Below are 19,882 nucleotides of genomic sequence, written 5' to 3' on the forward strand. Positions count from 1 at the left end.
TTCCAGGACCTGTGCCCATCGCGTCATCCCTGCGCTGTCATATGTACTTTGCGTTCCAGCACTTTATGATATACAGATTAAGCACTGGTGTGGGGTGTTGCGGAAGCCACTGTTATATTGTTTATTATTTTCCATTGTTCCCACAATAAAGTGGGAAAGTCATCAACGACTCTTCTTCTTTCTATTTCCCCATTTGGGGCTATTACAGTATTTCAAGATTTATTTTATTTTATTTTATTTTATTTTATTTTATTTTATTTTATTTTATTTTATTTTATTTTATTTTATTTTATTTTATTTTATTTTATGGGCATCTTTCAGTTCCGCACATTGCTTCATATTTACCGCTATGCTTCTAGACTCGGAACCCTCTTATAGCACAAATGTTCCTGTACGGAATGCTCTATCAAGTGGACCTACCGCAGAGGAGCAAACGGAAAATCAACAAACAGGCAGGTGACAGCCAGTATGGCAGAGGTAGGTGCGATAATATTTTCCTTTGTTTTACATTCGTTAGGTTTATATTGATTTGTGACATGTACTATGTCAACCATAACTGCGCTACACGTTTTTTTTTTCCTAAATATATATGGGCCGCTGGATGAAACGGGGCTTCGGTGTAAACAATATACAGTAGAATTGTCTTCATTAACCGGTGCTCATCTAATAACTGATCATTTTTAAATATTTTATTGATTTAATCATTCACTTCCAGCCATTTGCGATAATTTTGACGTTTTTTTTTTTTTTCTTTTCTTTTTAAAGAGCCAGAGAATAGTGTGTTCTCCGGATACATAACACAGAAATGACAAAAATAACGATTAGATTCACATCTTTCATCATAAAAAGTAGTTTGTTTCTACTCTTTTATGGTCTTTGATTATGAACAATTCAACATCATAAACATTATTTATACGTTTTTGGTAGTGAATAAGTTATGCATTGATGTCCAAAAGACACTTTTATCAGATTATGAGCAAAGTAGTCTCCGTAGTTTTGCTTCTATGAAAGTTAGACAATGACTCATTTAGTATTGTTACTTTAATTAACCTGATGTGTCACAGAAGAACTGTATATTTCCTGCAACAAAACCTTAGAAATGTGTGTTTCTACAAATATGACGTGTCTTGTTTTCACAGACTCATAGTTTGCATCCCATTCGGCAGCAGGCAGCAATTGCTGCCAAAGTCTTCATACAGAGGGATTATTCTAATGGCACTGTGTGCCAATTTCAAATCAAGTTCCCTTCTGAGCTGGAAACCAGGGTAAGATATCTTAATGTGTTTCATATTGTTCTCTTTTCATCCAACCATCCTTTCGGCTTTAACTCTTTACTAGGCCTGCACAATATATCGTTTGAACATCGTAAAACACGTAACACATGAATGCATAAACTTTTGTTTTGCTACATAAAAGCAGCAAGTGTGCTGAGACATGGCCTCCTGTATTCTTTTTTATATGTAGAAATCCTCATCAATCACAGATGAACCCCCTTACACTTGATTAAATGGTATTATATGAATACAAAAGTGGTCATGGTGAGTCAACCAGTCTTCCAAAACAGCTAATCAAGTCATCTGCTGAAAATTCTTGTAGTTTTAATATCGAATTATATATCACAAACCCCCAAAAAGCCAGAATGTCATTTTTTTCCCCCTGTATCATGCAGCCCTACTCCTTACCTCCAAATTCCATCTGGTCCGAGTCTGTTCAGCGTCGCTCCGTTCAGAAAGACGCAAAAAATAGGTTTCTATTTTAATCAATACGAGGTGGTCCACATCATCCGCTCAGCTCCGGTCCGGTTCCGCTTGAGTCAGTCCTCTCTGGTCCGTCAAACTAAAAATACGGACGAGGTCTATTTTCTGGTTTGTCAACTAGGGCTGCAGCTATCGAATATTTTAGTAATCGACTGAAAATTCTATCACGTAATCGGATAAAACTTTTTTTTTTTTTTTTTTTAGGTAAAGAGCAGTTATAAATATACATGAGAAAACAAGACATTTCATCTAACATTGAACCATTTTCAGTCAAATTTTCGATGTACAGTGTTGCCCCGCATCAAAGTCATCAGCCTTAGGTGCGCTATTTTCGGCTTGATTTCCTCGAGATGAGTCCGATGGCTGGCTGAAGCCCTGGTGGCCATTATTCTTGCTTAATCATGCTTTTATGCCATTGGCGTAATCACCTGTCACTCAAACATGTCAGAAGTAGCGGCGAAGTTGGATCTTTGTGTCAGAATGATTCAATCAAAACTTTACTTTAAAAAAAGTGGTTTCAAAACTTTTAGTACTTCAAATAAAAAAATAGTTCAAAAGTTTTTGCGCTCCAAAAAAAGTGACACTTCAATTAAAAAAAAAAAAAAAGTTCTACCCATAATATGGCCCAAACAAAAAAAGAGGATTGCTTCAATCAAAGAAAACAGTTTAAATGAAAAATTAAGTGTGTAAATGCAAAATTCTGAGTCTCAAATATTTTATTGCATTCAAAACCTTTTTTGGCATGATTGAATTTTTTTCAAATTTTTGATTGAAGTGATTTTACTTTCGAATCATTATTATTTTTTGTTTGAAGCAATTTATTTTTTGATTAAATAATAAAGGCCCAAATGCAAAACTACATTACTTCAATCAAAAAAGTTGTTTCAATGAAAAAAAAAACCTGAATTAAATGAAAAAAATTCAATCAAAGAAAATTACTAAAATTACTCGGACCAGTTTTTAAACTCGAGTTGCTCGAGTATTCATTTCAGCTCTACTGTCAACCTGTGGCTGGTGTTCTGTCAAATTTTGCACCCAATCAGAAATTTCAACTTTGCGGTTCTGCGCATGCACATAATGTTAAAAATGGCTGCGACTGCAGCGATTTCAAAGGAAACACGGCAAAATTTATTTAAAGAAAGGAATATTTACTTACGTTGGATCATGGACGGACATGTAGAAAAGTTTTTCTCTGACACATCCTGCCATGTTAACGGCACTCAACAACGTCTTCCCCGTGTCGTTAAGCGTTATTTTGCACCAAAATCATGTTGCACATGTATGTTTGTAAACAGAGATACCCCAGTTTTAGAAATTATTTTTAAAAATCCATCATAGGCAAAATCAGCAGCTTTTTCAAGTGATTTTAAGTTATTTCTGTGGTCCGGACTCACCCAAGCAATACCACTATTATGGTCCTGCCCAGTAAGCGATTGTTTTGGTGAGAGTCCCTCGCTTTCCAAATGTAATCATTCAAATAGTAGTATTTTAATCCTGTACATGAACAAAATCCTTGAATAGATGCTGGAAATCTGACCCCCAGCACCGTTTTTGCTGGCCCTTGGCATATTTAAAAAAAAAAAAAAAAAAAACTTTTAAAATTACTTGGCAAGCTTCATTTTGCCTGCGTTGTACTTGTTACTTTACATACCCAGTAGTGCTAACTTATGAGGCGAGCAAACATGACAAACTATGACCATGCCCACTAGTTTATAAAGAGTGTAAATATAAGTGTTTCCATCTAACCCAATTTTTAATTAAAGCCAAATCAGTAATGTGGCTAATACCCAAATACGTGAACTTACAAAAATAATATCTATTATGAAATTATTTGTATTGCCATAATAAGAGGTTAGCAGTCTGGTGGCCGAGTGGTTGGCAATAGGGCTGCAACTAACGATTATTTTCATAATCAATTTATTGGACGATTAATTAAATGATTAATCAGATAAATGTCGCTTCCTTACTTTCACAATTCACTTTGAAGTTGTTTTCGTCATCTAAGTAGCAATGAAGACAAAACAGATGACTATTTGCTTCAAAAATAATGTTTTATTACAGCTTCCTGATTTAACTAGTCTGCAACTGTATTGATGATCAAATTCGTTGGCAACTAATTTATTAATCGATTTGATTGATTAGTTGGTGCAGTCTTATTAAGAATCTAGTTTAGACGGTAAAATGTCTGAAAATTGGTTAAAAATGTGAATGGATTTTTTTCCAAAGTAAAACGATTTTTGTTCATGTCATACTTTGACTTTGAAATATAACAAAGAAGTGTGAAAATATTTACAACTGAGAAGTAGGCCTGCAGCTATCGAATATTTTACAAGTCGATTAATTGGTAGACTAGTTAGTTTGAATAATCGAGTAATTGGATAAGGAACATGAAAAATTAAAATACCCGAGCTGAGCCTAAAACGGTATAAAAAAAAAAAATTAAAATGAGGATCTATGTACAACAAAAGAACCATTGGCTAACTTATGCAGAAAAAGTCCGCTAGCTTAAATGCTATAAAATCCTAAAGTTTATATATTTTTTTTAATACAAAATGCTCTTAACAAAGGGTCCGGACACATATTCCCACAAGAAAAAAAAAACAAACAAAAAAAAAAAAACGGTTAAATATACCTATAAACTAAATCATGAATGCATTAAAAAACATTAGCTTAAACAAAAACTTGACTAATGGTGGTCTTAACAAGGAGCAGCTGGTTTCAGCCATGAGAAATGAGTTATATCATATTCATTGTTGCCACCCAAATCAATAAAACTACATGCAAACAGTTTCAAAATAAACCAATACAACACCACTTTAATTAAACAAATACTCAAAGCGACAAAATTTAATTTGAATATTTTTTTCTAATCGAATACTCGAGTTAATCGATTAATTGTTGAGGCACAAAGAAGTTATATATATGTTATAATTTTAAGAATTTAGGCAAGTTTAAGGTGATGAAGGTCCTAATTGATGAATCAGTTATCAAAATATTTGTCGATTCATTTGCTAATCGATTAGCTGTTGCACATCTAGTTGGCAACCTGGCAAAGGTTGCACTCCTTCAATCTAAAAGCCAGGAAAACAATCTAAAAGCCAGGAAAATTGTGCCTGCACGATAATCAAAGAAATATCTCATTCTAGTCTTATTTTATGGACAGTTTTGCGGTCTGGTTTTGGATCCTAAGTCTAAATTTGGGAAAGAATGACATCGGGTCTAATATAACTTGCTTGCATATGTTCGGAGGTGTACGATTGAACAATAAGTTTATTGTGTTTGAAGTGATGTGGGGATTTCATTTTAAAATAACCTAATAGTACCAGTTTATGATAGCTGTAAGACATTCTACTCGCGTTATAATGGATAAGATTGAGGTCGTGAAATGATCACTTGTGTGTAACAATGTAGGGGTGGAAACAGGTCATTGTGACTGAACAGGAGCTATGCAGCATTAAACAGCGAACACACATACACATACACAAGTTAAAATAACATACCATAAAATTAAATTATAGACTCAGTCTAGTTAGCTTTAGTTTACAAGCTGATTTGTTTTCTTGACAGTTTTAACATGGAGAATATCCTCCTCACTTGTAGGAATGTTAGATTTTAGGCCCAATGTAATGGACGGATGCCCTGGCAGACAAATATAGTTTGAATCACTGCCTCTGCGTTGGAAAATTAGAGGAAGAACAAAGCATATGCCGAATGAGCCTTAGACCACTGATGTTTGGAGTCTGTTGTAACATTCCTCGGGCACACGGGAGCAGAACTTTGGAAAGTTGTCAGAAAAGCAAGACGCCCTCAGATGCCTGTGTGTCTGGTCTGAAGGTTCTTTCTTTCTCTCTCCAGTATCACTTGAGAGTTTACCAAATCTCGCATTCATCTAATATTGACCTGCCTGTCAAGCAGCTTATTTAAATATCAGCCAGTCGTGGCTCAGTTTATAAATCCGCAGCGCACAGAGCCGATGAGATTTGGACCCACTTCGAGCTATCTGTCTTTGTCAAGACATGCGAGTACAGATGGAGGCGCCTTTAAAATCTGGATCGTTCCAGTGTGTATTCTGCTATCAATTTCGTTTAGGGGATGACATTCACAGAACACATTGTTAAGGGCATCTCAACCTTACAGGAGGTTTATAATCATCATCCCTTGATGTATGTAGTTAACAGTCCAAGAAATAAAAAGTTAGTTGCAAAATTGAAAATAAATTGTGGTCAAACGGTGACTCTGAAAATGCCTGTTTGAAGCTAGAGGATGTGGAGGAGAATTAATCAGAAGTCTATGTTGCAATCTGCAAGTTTTAATGATAACTACACATGGTAAATATTTATAATGCTTGACATATCCTTGTCTGTATAATTTGGCAATTTTGTTTTTTTCTCTCAAAGATCGACAAACAGCAGTTTGAAGAGACTGTGCGGATTCTAAATAATTTATATGCTGAGGCCGAGAAACTTGGAAGCCACTCGTATATCGAAGGTTGTTTGGCATGCCTTACAGCTTATACTGTGTTCCTGTGTATGGAGACACATTATGAGAAGGTAAGTAAAACGTGTGTGTGCTTGTGTGGACAAAGAAGCAATCTAGCCTAGGTTACTGGTAGTTGGAGTCGACATGCACATTTGCTGACATCTACTGTATATCAATATTGCGACATCAGGCATAATTATGCAGATGTTAAATTTTAGCTGTATATCAAATCAAATATATTTCTATAGTCCTTTACAAAAACCCGAAAGGTCCACAAAGGGCTTTACAACAACGATATAGTTAGTAATAAATAAAAAGCAGGAAATTATTATACAATGACATTGAGAAAAAAAATGAAAACAAAAACAACACATCACGATAAAAGTCAAAACAGCAAATAAAACAGAACCAAATCCAAAGCATTACAACTAGAGCTGTCAAATTTATCGCGTTAACGGGCGGTAATCAAATTTATGCAATTTATGCATGCACGGAATGACCCGGTCATGTGTTACCTCAAACACTTTACAATGACGCCGTTTTTGCACATTGGGAGCGAAAAGGCAGAGAAATGCGAGTGGACACAGGCGTTCATTGACGATTAGACCATCTTTTTCTTAACACGCTTAATCGAATACAACGCAGAACATATTGCACACCATATGCAGCCACTACTGACAGTCATAGTTGCACAACTTCCCAGCATGCATTTGGGTGAAGCAGGAGACAGATCTTTTTCTTAACACGCTTAATTGAACACAACGCAGACCATATTGTATACCATTTGCAGCCATCACTGATAGTCATGGTTGCCCAACTTCCCATCATGCATTTGGTATGCTACAGTATTATTTAGTGAAAGCACAACAAAAATAATATTCCTATCTCTCAAAAAAATAATGTTCACAAAAAGAAAAGCGCTCAATGCAAAGAGAACTGGCATTCCTAATCAAAATAACTATGCAAAATACACATCAAACTTACTCAGACTTTGCCTTGGCTAGATCTCTGTTAATTTAAATCTCGCCATTGACACCCTGTGGTGCATTTTCAATCACTACTTTACTTATCTTTCCATTCCAACAATAATTTACAGAAAAATATGGCATATTTTAGAGATGGTTTGAATTGCGATTAATTATGATTAATTAATTTTTAAGCTGTGATTAACTTGATTAAGAATTTTAATCGTTTGACAGCCCTAATTAAAACCCTTAAGAAATAAAACCAGGCTACCCTAGTCTGGATAAAAGGTGAGTCTAAAAAAACTGGGTCTTTAAACGTGATATAAAAAGGCCTAGATTCTTAATGGTGCGAATTTCAGGGGGCAGGCTATTCTACAATCTTGGGGCAGCAGCTGCAAAAGATCGATAACCCCACTGTTTAATTCTTGACCTTGGAACTTGCAAAAGAAGCTGACCGGTAGAACGAAGAGACCTGCCAGAGTTTTACGGAGGGTTAAAATCTCCGACAAATAAGACAGAGCCAAGCCATTAATAGAATTAAAAACAAACAGTAAAACTTTTAATTAATTCGGAAACGAGTTAATACATCTGTACTAAACTGTTAATTAATGATGTATTGTTGCTTTGTTAAGTGTTTAACTGTTTGCTGTGATGCATGGACGTTAAATGCCCCTCACAAATTCAGTTTATCCTGTGTTTAGCACAAAAAGTTTGCCAAACTCATGGGTTTGTATATGCTGTTGTGTTTTGTTGTTCTGCCATGGGATGGCTTAGGATGGATGTTTCTATGCATTATACAAAATGTTCAACATTTCATCCATGGGTGGAACAATATTGAGGTACAAAAATTAGTTATTTTAAATATCACGTCAAATTTCCGTGCCTTGAACTTGTTCAACCTATTTGCTGTTCTTCAAAGTTTAGTAGACGGTTAGCACACAACTAACAACTGATGTGTTAAGTGTGAGTGAATATATTAGGTATTAGTTATAACTATTATTATTAATTTTATTATTATTATAAGTTATATGTTTTGGGGACGTTATTATAAAGTAGCACTTATTACTCATTAACTAACAATTAATAGATGAGGAGTAGTTGCAACTTTAGAATAACATCCAAATAAAATAAACTAGCAACTGATACTTAACGAGTCATTAGTTAGTAAGTTAATAATAGATTGTTTATGGTATATTACTAATTTATAAGGTGTAGGTATACATAATTGATAAACAGCTTACAAGTCATTTATTACTCTTTAACCATCAGTTTATTTATGATATATTTATTTTAATCTATAAGGCATCATTATAAATTATTAACCCTTTATTGCCAAATGTATCACATTTGATACACCTAAAATTTCATGATTTTGAGAGGAATTAAGAATTTTGACATTTCTTTTTGAAAAAAAATGATGGATGCCAGTCAACACATGCATCTGCAGGTTCCATGAGGAAAAAAAAACAGGATTTAGCTAGGGCTATAGATATTAGAGCGCTTATTACACATATTCATTTTGACATTTCTTTTTACAAATTTGAAAAAAAGGTTTCATTAGGACCTTTTTTTCAAAATGTGTGATTCTCTGATAATTGCTTCATGTTGCAAGTCTTTAAGGGTTGACAAACTGTTAACAAACACTTAACAAATCAACAATATATCATTCATTATCAGTTTAATTAACTAATTAACTATTACCATATTACCATTAACTAATAATTATAACATAGTTATTATAAAGTTTTACTAAATTCTAAAATTAACTGGAAGCCAGAGGAGCGATGACAGCACGGGGGTAATATGTTCACATCTGGGTGTACCTGTAGAAAATCGAGCGATAAATAGAGGACTTGGGAAGACCAACATGAAGTGCATTGCAGTAGTCCAGTCTTGAACTTATAAAGGCATGAATTGCTTTTTCAAGGTTGTATATGTAAGAAGAGCAACAGAGGTGGAGCAGCAAAAGGATAGAATGAAGTTGCAAACAGAAAGTAATGCCAAAGTGAAAGGGGCGATTGATTAGAGATGAAAAAGGCTGACAAAAAAAGGAATGAAAGGCTGGAAACAATCTTGTATTTTTAACTTTTTATCTTTGCCAACTCTGTTCTTTGGCTTGTTATATAAAACCCTTCGAAAGAACACATCTTTTATTAATATATAATCAGAAGTGTTTAAAAATCGCTGCACCTTTAGAGCATCATACACTGCTGGCCAAAATTATTGGCACCCCTGCAATTCTGTCAGATAACGCTCAATTACTCCCAGAAAAGGATTGCAATTACAAATGCTTTGGGACTAATATTTTTATTTTGCTTGGAATGAAAAAAACACAAAAGAGAATGGAAAAAAAACATTAAATCATTATCATTTTACACAAAACTCAAACAACTGTCCGGTCAAAAGTATTGGCACCCTCAGTCTAATACTTGGTAGCACAACCATTAGACAAAATAACTGCGAACAGCCGCTTCCGGTATCCATCAATGAGTTTCTTACAATGCTCTGCTGGAATTTTAGACCATTCTTCTATGGCCAACTGCTCCAGGTCTTTAAGATTTAAAGGGTGCCTTCTCCAAACTGCCATTTTCAGATCTCTCTACAGGTGTTCTATTGGATTTACCATTCAAGTCTGGACTCATTGCTGGCCACTTAGAAGTCTTCAGTGCTTTCTCTCAAACCATTTTCTATTGCTTTTTGAAGTGTGTTTTAGGTCATTGTCCTGATGGAAGACCCATGACCTCTGTGGGAGACCCAGCTTTCTCACACTGGGCCCTACGTTATGCTGCAAAATTTGTTGGTAGTCTTCAGACTTCATAATGCCATGCACACAGTCAAGTTCAGGTCTTTGGAGATGGACTTGTAGCCTTGATACTGCCCATGCTTCCTCACAATCCTGCTTCCTCACAAAAGTTCTCAGACAGTTCTTTGGTCTTCTTTCTTTTCTCTATGCTCAATGTGGTACACACAAGGACACAGGATAGTGGTTGAGTCAACTTTAATCCATTTTAACTGGCTGCAAGTGTGATTTAGTTATTTGCACCACCTGTTATGTGCCACAGGTGAGTAACAGGTGCTGTTAATTACACAAATTAGAGAAACATCACATGATTTTTCAAAGGGTGCCAATACTTTTGTCCGGCCCATTTTTGGGGTGTGTTTTTTTCCATTCTCTTTTGTGTTTTTTATTGCAGGAAAAATCAATGAAGATATTACTACCAAAGCATTTGGTAATTACAATCATTTTCTGGGAGAAATTGAGCATTATCTGACCGAATTGCAGGGGTGGCAATGGTCAGCAGTATAGTTACTAATACTATGTGAAGCAGTATTTTTAACTATTGAATGTTTCTGGCCCCAAAACTGTAACACCTAAAACTTTGTGGGGGAAAAATCAAAATCATTCCATCTTAGAATTCTAATTTCACGAAATGAACAATATTTTTTTAATTGCCCTCTGTTATTTCCTTTCAGGTGTTAAAAAAGATCGCAAAGTATGTGCAGGAGCAAAATGACAAGATCTATGCACCTAGAGGTCTCTTGCTCACTGACCCCATCGAGAGAGGCCTTCGAGTTGTATCCTTATACTCGGTGCCTAATATGAGTTGGAATGGAGCGCTCCTGTTTCTCTGCTCTCAAATGAAACATTTCTTGGGCCATGTTTAACCACTTAGAAATGGTTGGCGAACAATGAACAAACAGAGACATTCCTCAGTGGAAAACAATAGCCACAATAATCAATTTAATGGGATTGGGAATAGCATGGCTCATGTGTTGAAATGAAAATATATTAATGTGAAGAGATTTAGTAAACGTCTAGTATGGTTGGGGTGGGGGCAGCAATTTCAAAATAGTAGTCCGTTCTTTCGAAACTTTAGTTACTTAGGAATGTTACTGTGTTTTTGGTGAATATAAAGAATAAAAAGCTTCAGTGAAGGCAATTTGCAAGAAATCCAGGCAGCAATATAAAGGTGTTCCAAAGTAAAAATAACGAGTCAAAATTAGTTTGTAGTCCATACAGCAGCTGCATAAAATTATTGGCTTTACCAGCATGTGTTAGGGAAGTTGCAGACTGACGCAACATTCTAATTAAATGGAGCTGAGCGGCAATAGGAGATCAGGGATAACAAAAATATGACTCAAATTGTTCACAGCTGAGCTTTGTAACTACCCTTGCCTCCGAGTTAATTGGGCTGACAGTCTTCTGGATTATTTCGCCAACACTGGGGAGCTGCTGTGCTGTGTTTGGCAAAGAGAGGCCAGTGGAATTGACAGGAATGTATCACCTGAACACTTATTTCAACATCAGCAGCCGAATTGCCAGCTCATCACCTAGCAACATCATCTCTCAAATGTCAGTCAACTGCTGTCATGGGAGCCCCAAGCTGCGATGAAATTTTCAGACAAAAAAAAGTAGTGTGAGGATCTTTTTTTAAAAATGAGCCTGTTCAATGTTGTTGCAACTGGAAAAATTCCCTGACACTAACGAATGTGAGATATTTTATTTCACTTGATTAAATCGAAGCCAAACGTTGTTAAATGCCTTTACTGATTTCATTCAAGATCGAGGTCACCATCTTTGAAGAAAGAAGCCTAACGAGATAGAAGCTTCCTCGGTGAGTTTCAAATATTAAGTATATTTACTTTGAACAGAACTTCTAAAAATTACAATATTGAGTTTTAATACTTCCGGGAACAATGGCCACTTCAGTGGACATTTATTCAAAAACCATTATCTTAACTTTCCAACCAAGGTTGCATGTCTTTTAGTAGTAAAAGAGGGAAATTGAGATAAAAAACTTTTGACAGCAATCGACGTCTAATCTATTTCAATTGGGATGATAGCTTTCGAGCCCCTCCTATTTAAAATCGATTGGACGTCAATTGCCATCAATGGCAGCCAGAGTTCAGCTATGTGAGGGCACAGGAGTTTTATAAAACAACAACAAAAACAACAATAAAATTCCCAGAGCATACTCACTGGATACAATTTTTTGCTTTTATTCTTCTTTTTGTATGTATTACAATTTGTTTAATTATCATTTGAAGTTTTAATTTTTTATTTTTTTATTACTCATGACTTATTTTTCATTTGCATTAAAAAAATAGATATGTAAATAATTGATTTCCTTCAAAAATGCATTCTTCTATATTCCTTTTTATTTAGAATTTTTTAAACTTGTGGGCAGCACTAATGCTACGATTGAAAGTCAAACGTGGGCCACAAAATATTGTCACATGGGCCGCAGTTGCCCCCCCTGGTCCACAGGCTTGAGGGGAAAAAAATCATAATTTGTTCATGAACGGTTTAATGTACTGACACAAGTAATCAGACGTCCGGTTTGGTTTTGAAACTTTCGACATTTCTACGTCAAACATTGTCCATGTATTTAATTTAAAATTTGTTAAGTTACAATTCGGGAGTTATTCAGATGGAAGTAGCTTAACAAGAAATGCAATGTACCATACCTCAGCAAAAAAAACTTGGCCAAAAAACCGAAAGGCCGAGTAATACACATGTTGGTATACAAATCATTTTTTGTCTTTTAAAAAATTTTTTTTTTTAAGTATTTCATAATTTTCCGATTAATGCCCTTTGCCTTGGTCCTCTTATAAGTTTGGGACACTCGAAAAATGGGTCCTACGCCTCCTGTCGCTAAGCTAAATGAGATCTCGATATAAGTATGCGTGTGGAACTGTAGTTCACAACAACAACAACAATAAAAAAACTATTCCATTCTCGCCGAAAGTAGTAAAGCTCTTTACAAGGCTATTACAATCTCTCGTACTGCTTAACATAAGATTGGCTGTTTTTTATGCAACAAGTGGAATCGATCAAGAGCCAGGCGAGCGGGTCGAGTCCAAGCGGCGACGAAGCCGAGTGAAATCGCTCCCAGCCGGATAGGCAGAGAGGGTGTGGAACTCAGGGATAAAACATGTGACAAAAAAAAAAGGAATTGGTCGTGCTATAAAATTATTGTACTAAACCACAGCAAATGCACATGTATGCATTTAAAGAAATAATTGGTATTTTTTCAGTTTTGGTTGATTTTAGCCATGCCGGTCGACAAAAGCGGTACTGCTTTTGTCGTAAGGAAGACTGCATTTCCCATGAGGACCAGCACACACCCGCAAAATGTCGTAAAATCATCCATTAATCAAAAATCTCCCGGTCGTGGGTGAAAATAGATTTCCGTTTCCAGCGGCTGTGTGAAGGATGGAAAGTAATAAGGTAATGAATCCAATTGTGGCTAAACAATAGCATATGACGGTTAGCAACTGTACAGCTAAGTGTGGCTAAAATTTGTCAGTGCTAATGCGTTCGCTGGGGGGGGGGGGCGCTGGGGGGGGGGGGTCACGCCAGCTAGTGAAAGCCGGGCCAATGTTAATTCTGTATATCCTGATAAGCTTCCTTTTTTCCCTCCTCAGACAAAACTTTTTGTCACTTTTGTTGCTCTGCCATCTTTACAGAATTCGCGCCAAAGCGTTCACATCGATTTCCGTCGTCATAATGATTGAGGAAAAGGGGAAGCACATTTGTAGTTTTTTTGTGTGGTACGGTTCCTGCCACCCTCCTCAAAGTAATTAGTGTCAGTAAAAGTGATACGGACTCCCTCAAGATATAAAAGACGTGTCATCCAACTAGTTGTCAGTCGACATTTTATCACAAATGTTATGAAAATATTTTATAAAGGTTGAAAGATTACCTATTATTGCTTTAAATACTACTTCATTTGTATACTGCTTGCTTGATTGAACTCCAAACTACTCAAACACAGGCTTAAATCCACTGTATCCAATGTGACGTGGGACACCAATGAAAAGCAACTTCAGAACAAACGTGTAGCAGCGATAAAGCAAATTTATCTTATTTTCCTTCATTTATTAATTTCTGTTTCTTTGATACCTCAAAAACATCCAAACTGCCGACATGTTGGCTGTGAGCCAGTAGTGTTAGCTCACCGTATATTGGTTACTTGATCACAAGTGGACTACGGTTCTTCACACTGTTCGGTGGTAAACATTCGGTCTCTTATTCGTCAAACCTTTTCTTTTATCCCAGGCAATAGTAGGTGGTTTTATTTACCTGACATGTTTCGGCGAGCACTTCTGCCTTTGTCAGAGGGTCACTGATGTTGGTGTGACGCGTCTTTAGCTTCAGCTGATGGATGAAGGCGTGACTCACCTGTCAGAATGACAGGCGAGTCACGCCCTCTGCTGCCCATTCACTCTTCCAAGATGCTGTTCCAGGTCGTAGAGAGCATGTATGCCCCCTCGTCCCGGTTGATGGTCCTCGGGCCCCGCTTGCGGATCTCAATGGCCTCCCTGATCCACCACTGATGTTTGTTTTCTTCGGTGAGGATGACTCTGGCGTTTTCCCAAAAGGTGCAGGACAGGTCAAAAACAAGAAAAACAACACAGGGGGGAAGGAAAAAACTAACAAAACAAGAACACAGAGATATGGTGACGTTGCCGTACATGAGCGGAGTCATGGAACGTATCCAAAGGGTCATGAAAAAATACAACATAAACATACCGGTCAAACCACACACAACACTCTGCCAGATATTGGTCCACACAAAAGACAAAATCCATCCAGAAAAAATGCAACTCAATATATGAAATTCCATGCAAATCATGCAATAAATCATACATCGGGGAGACAGGGAGGAGCTTCATTACAAGAAAAACAGAACACAAGAAGGAATGTGAAAAGGAAAGAACAATGAGACAAACAAGGGCAATAAAAGAACAATCACAGCAAGAACATCACAAATCAGCCATCACCGATCACTGCAAAAAGGGAAAACCACATCATGGACTGGGAAAAGTCATCCGCACCGAAGAAAACAAACATCAGCGCTGGATCAGGGAGGCCATTGAGATCCGCAAGCAGGGCCCGAGGACCATCAACAGGGACTAGGGGATATACAGTGCCTTGCAAAAGTATTCGGCCCCCTTGAACCTTGCAACCTTTCGCCACATTTCAGGCTTCAAACATAAAGATATAAAATTTTAATTTTTTGTCAAGAATCAACAACAAGTGGGACACAATCGTGAAGTGGAACAAAATTTATTGGATAATTTAAACTTTTTTAACAAATAAAAAACTGAAAAGTGGGGCGTGCAATATTATTCGGCCCCCTTGCGTTAATACTTTGTAGCGCCACCTTTTGCTCCAATTACAGCTGCAAGTCGCTTGGGGTATGTTTCTATCAGTTTTGCACATCGAGAGACTGACATTCTTGCCCATTCTTCCTTGCAAAACAGCTCGAGCTCAGTGAGGTTGGATGGAGAGTGTTTGTGAACAGCAGTCTTCAGCTCTTTCCACAGATTCTCGATTGGGATTCAGGTCTGGACTTTGACTTGGCCATTCTAACACCTGGATACGTTTATTTTTGAACCATTCCATTGTAGATTTGGCTTTATGTTTTGGATCATTGTCCTGTTGGAAGATAAATCTCCGTCCCAGTCTCAGGTCTTGTGCAGATACCAACAGGTTTTCTTCCAGAATGTTCCTGTATTTGGCTGCATCCATCTTTCCGTCAATTTTAACCATCTTCCCTGTCCCTGCTGAAGAAAAGCAGGCCCAAACCATGATGCTACCACCACCATGTTTGACTGTGGGGATGGTGTGTTCAGGGTGATGAGCTGTGTTACTTTTACGCCAAACATATTGTTTTGCATTGTGGCCAAAAAGTTCAATTTTGGTTTCATCTGACCAGAGCACCTTCTTCCACATGTTTGGTGTGTCTCCCAGGTGGCTTGTGACAAACTTTAAACGAGACTTTTTATGGATATCTTTGAGAAATGGCTTTCTTCTTGCCACTCTTCCATAAAGGCCAGATTTGTGCAGTGTACGACTGATTGTTGTCCTATGGACAGACTCTCCCACCTCAGCTGTAGATCTCTGCAGTTCATCCAGAGTGATCATGGGCCTCTTGGCTGCATCTCTGATCAGTTTTCTCCTTGTTTGAGAAGAAAGTTTGGAAGGACGGCCGGGTGTTGGTAGATTTGCAGTGGTCTGATGCTCCTTCCATTTCAATATGATGGCTTGCACAGTGCTCCTTGAGATGTTTATAGCTTGGGAAATCTTTTTGTATCCAAATCCGGCTTTAAACTTCTCCACAACAGTATCTCGGACCTGCCTGGTGTGTTCCTTGGTTTTCATATTGCTCTCTGCACTTTAAACAGAACCCTGAGACTATCACAGAGCAGGTGCATTTATACGGAGACTTGATTACACACATTTGGATTCTATTTATCATCATCGGTCATTTAGGACAACATTGGATCATTCAGAGATCCTCACTGAACTTCTGGAGTGAGTTTGCTGCACTGAAAGTAAAGGGGCCGAATAATATTGCACGCCCCACTTTTCAGTTTTTTATTTGTTAAAAAAGTTTAAATTATCCAATAAATGTTGTTCCACTTCACGATTGTGTCCCACTTGTTGTTGATTCTTGACAAAAAAATTAAATTTCAAATCTTTATGTTTGAAGCCTGAAATGTGGCAAAAGGTTGCAAGATTCAAGGGGGCCGAATACTTTTGCAAGGCACTGTACATGCTCTCTACGACCTGGAACAGCATATTGGAAGAGTGAATGGGCAGCAGAGGGCGTTCACGCCTTCATCCATCAGCTGATAAAGACGCGTCACACCAACATCAGTGACCCTCTGATGAAGGCGAAGGTGCTCGCCGAAACATGTCAGGTAAATAAAACCACCTACTATTGCCTGGGATAAAAGAAAAGGTTTGACGAATTTATAAGTGTTGGCAAAATGAACTCTATACAACTATTCGGTCTTTTAAAGGGGAAATGTCAACTAAGGTTGGCCAACCATGTTTTTGAATAATATCAATGGCTAAACAATTCTAAGCATATTTTCATTTTTTTTTTTTAATGCAACCCTTCCAGATTCTGTGTTTAACCCATAGTAACGCCCTTGACAACGAAAATGCTTTTCTTCGGCAATCTTCGGAAATCTTCGGAAATTACGTCACACCGGGAAGTGCGAGGGAAGTCCGCCATAGAACAGTATTGTTTGTTGCATTGCTTCTCGGTAAGATGCCACGGTGGTGTGTGGCGATGTTTTGTTCTCACTCAAACGAAAAGTTGTATGAGTGGCCAAAGGATAGCAGGGCACGTAAATGGACATCTTTCGTTCGCACGAAGCGAATGAATTTCATGCCATCATCGAGTAGTGTTCTCTGCTGCAAACACTTCGAAGATGCCTGCTTCCTTAACCGGTCTTCTTATGATCAAGGATTTGCCGAAAAGTAAGTGTGATTTTTGGATAGATGACGGATGACTTTGTCAAAGCAGAGCTGCCAACTGTTGTGGAATGAACAGTATAAGCTATCGACGTTAGCCGAAGCTATCCCCGATCATAGTTGTTGTTGCGTTCGCTAGGTTAAGCGTGTTTAAATTGTGCGTCATCTACGATCTTGTCCGAAAGGGTTAATCCACTGTCAATCGGGAAAGGGGTGTGCATGTGCACATAAGCGGGTCGGCGTCGCGGTAATTCACGGTCACGTTGCAGTAAGACACACACACCGCCGGTGAGTTTGTGCACATTTATTTGTATTTGTATTATGTATTTCCACCTTCATACTTCAAGCATTTCATTGCATTTGTACGGTTCGCCGTTTCTTTCACGGTGATCGCTTGATAGCCTTCTAGTTTGTGTTTCGTCGCTTCGCGAGAGCCGCTGACAGGTGACAAGTGTTGCTTTTAATGTCTGGCAGCGAATCAGCGAGCGCGCAGGCCACGCAGTGAATCATGGGAAATGTAGTCTCTGGACAACACTGAAGTGGTGCTTTGTAATCTGTTCGCTTGTGTGAAAAAACTACATTTCCTCACGCCATTAGACGCCACTTTGTTTTCTTATTGTTGCCACAATAAAGTGGAGAAAGCCATCGGCGACTGTGATATAGTGGATATTATTTAGTTGTAATACGGGAGTTCACCAGTAGAGTGTTGCATGTCATTTAGATGTGTTATTGTTTGTGCCTTACTCCTTCACTAAAAGAGAGAAAAGTTGTTGTTCAGAGTCACTTGGCAAGACGTTAAGTAAAGTTGTAAAAGCCAATAAAGGTGTCGTGTGGGTCACTCGGTCAAGATATAACAACGACTCATCTCTTTCTTTCCCCCCAATGTTTTTATATTATTATTTTATATGCACGAGAGCTGCCGGATCTGCCAAAATGAACATGAAGTCTGATTATTATTTTTTTTAATGTCATCAGATAGACAAAAACATAAAATTATGTGCAAATTTCTGCATCTTCAAATCATGAAAATAATAACAGCCTATATCTTACCAACGTTGTAATCTCGATGGGTCTTGTATACATTCCATGTCAGGAAGTCTAGGCACATTGTTTGCATCCTGATTAGCGTCTGGCTAATGATATAAAATTCCAATCTCCTCTTCTTCCTCCAACTCTTCAAAAACTTGGATCTCCTCCCTTGCACTTGATCTATCGCTTATATTGCTGTTTGAATCATTGTTTGAAGGGCTTTGTATGGCGGCCGTATGTATGGAGGTGCCATTGCGTTCCCGGTGTGACGTATCACTTCCGGGTTCGTCCCCTTTCAGGCTCGAACTTTGGAAACGCGATTATTTTGTCAAACAACATATAAATTATTTTTTCATGCTTTATTTGTTGGACAATGTTTAATTACTTTACTTGTGACCCTATTTGGCATGTGAAGAAATTACTTCACATTACTGCTTTAACCAAAAATGCAATTTCAGCTCTTTTCGGCTGAAAGTTTTGGGCGCTGAATTTTCGGTGACATCGCTTAAAAAAAATACTGTAATGTAATATAAGTTCTGTCAAATGATATGTTATTGCATTTTACTGGCCAAATATGCAATCACAGACATATGCATACAGACCTTTTCCTGCCACTTTACAAGCAGGCATCAAATCTTTCCCAGATGGATTTATGAAACAAATCTGGCATAACAAGTTAAGGTAATCCTGGTTCAAAAAGTAATACCTGCAATGATCAAGAGCATGTCACCCAGGGTCTACAGCCGCACGCATTAAAACTTAAGTCTCCTCATCTGGTTGTACTCCTAGTGAACTGCTATTTAATCTTGGGGTTAGCTTCCATAACGCATTAAAGGATAATTCTTGCTAGTTTATGACAATCACATGGCTGCTGCTCAGTGGCTTGTCACTTCATTGAGGACTGTAAATGCACTGTAAATGCAAATGTAGTTCACTGAGAGGATCACTGTCTGAGAGTGTGAGCCAAACCAAGCAGCTGAACCCAACAAGTGATGAAATGTTCTTTCAGCACACGAACATTTACGACTCAGCCAAGGTCAAACAATTATCGGATTTTAGGGAAAAGTTCCATGATTCATACTTATTTATTCTGTTATTGAACACCATAGTTTATCACACAACTGTTATTATAGTTCATATAAGAAAATGTGCTGAGTTAGCAGTCAGAAAATTTATATATCTTACCTAATTTCTCATCTACTGCTGTAAACTATTAAACCTGTGTTATGATGTGATATGATCTATGGTTTTCCACATGAACGCTTAAGAAGACCAAATGACCTAGCAAGTCAACATGATTTTATTTTACAGGGATGTTCCAAATATGTGAGAAGGTTGCGAGGCTGAGAAATTATATTCCATCTCTTCTTTTGCGT

The 19,882-nt window shown here is 37.5% G+C and overlaps 1 protein-coding gene across 4 annotated transcripts in view; it reads left to right on the forward strand.

Annotated features, from left to right (window-relative positions):
- Positions 1-359: 359 nt before the first annotated feature.
- The window catches only part of LOC130912968 (golgin subfamily A member 7-like), a 29,560-nt gene continuing 10,037 nt past the window's right edge, over positions 360-19,882 (forward strand). For 3 of the 4 annotated variants that reach the window (XM_057831172.1, XM_057831171.1, XM_057831170.1), the window contains exons 1-5: positions 360-477; positions 1,140-1,265; positions 6,155-6,307; positions 10,676-10,777; positions 11,765-11,817. In XM_057831172.1, the coding sequence (XP_057687155.1) occupies positions 469-477; positions 1,140-1,265; positions 6,155-6,307; positions 10,676-10,777; positions 11,765-11,806 (432 nt within the window). In that variant the 5' untranslated portion in view covers positions 360-468 and the 3' untranslated portion in view covers positions 11,807-11,817. The remainder of the gene's footprint in view (positions 478-1,139; positions 1,266-6,154; positions 6,308-10,675; positions 10,778-11,764; positions 11,818-19,882) is intronic. The other variant, XM_057831174.1, reaches the window with a different exon arrangement.

This window comes from Corythoichthys intestinalis, chromosome 3, assembly GCF_030265065.1.
Source record: "Corythoichthys intestinalis isolate RoL2023-P3 chromosome 3, ASM3026506v1, whole genome shotgun sequence".
Taxonomy (NCBI): Eukaryota; Metazoa; Chordata; class Actinopteri; order Syngnathiformes; family Syngnathidae; genus Corythoichthys; species Corythoichthys intestinalis.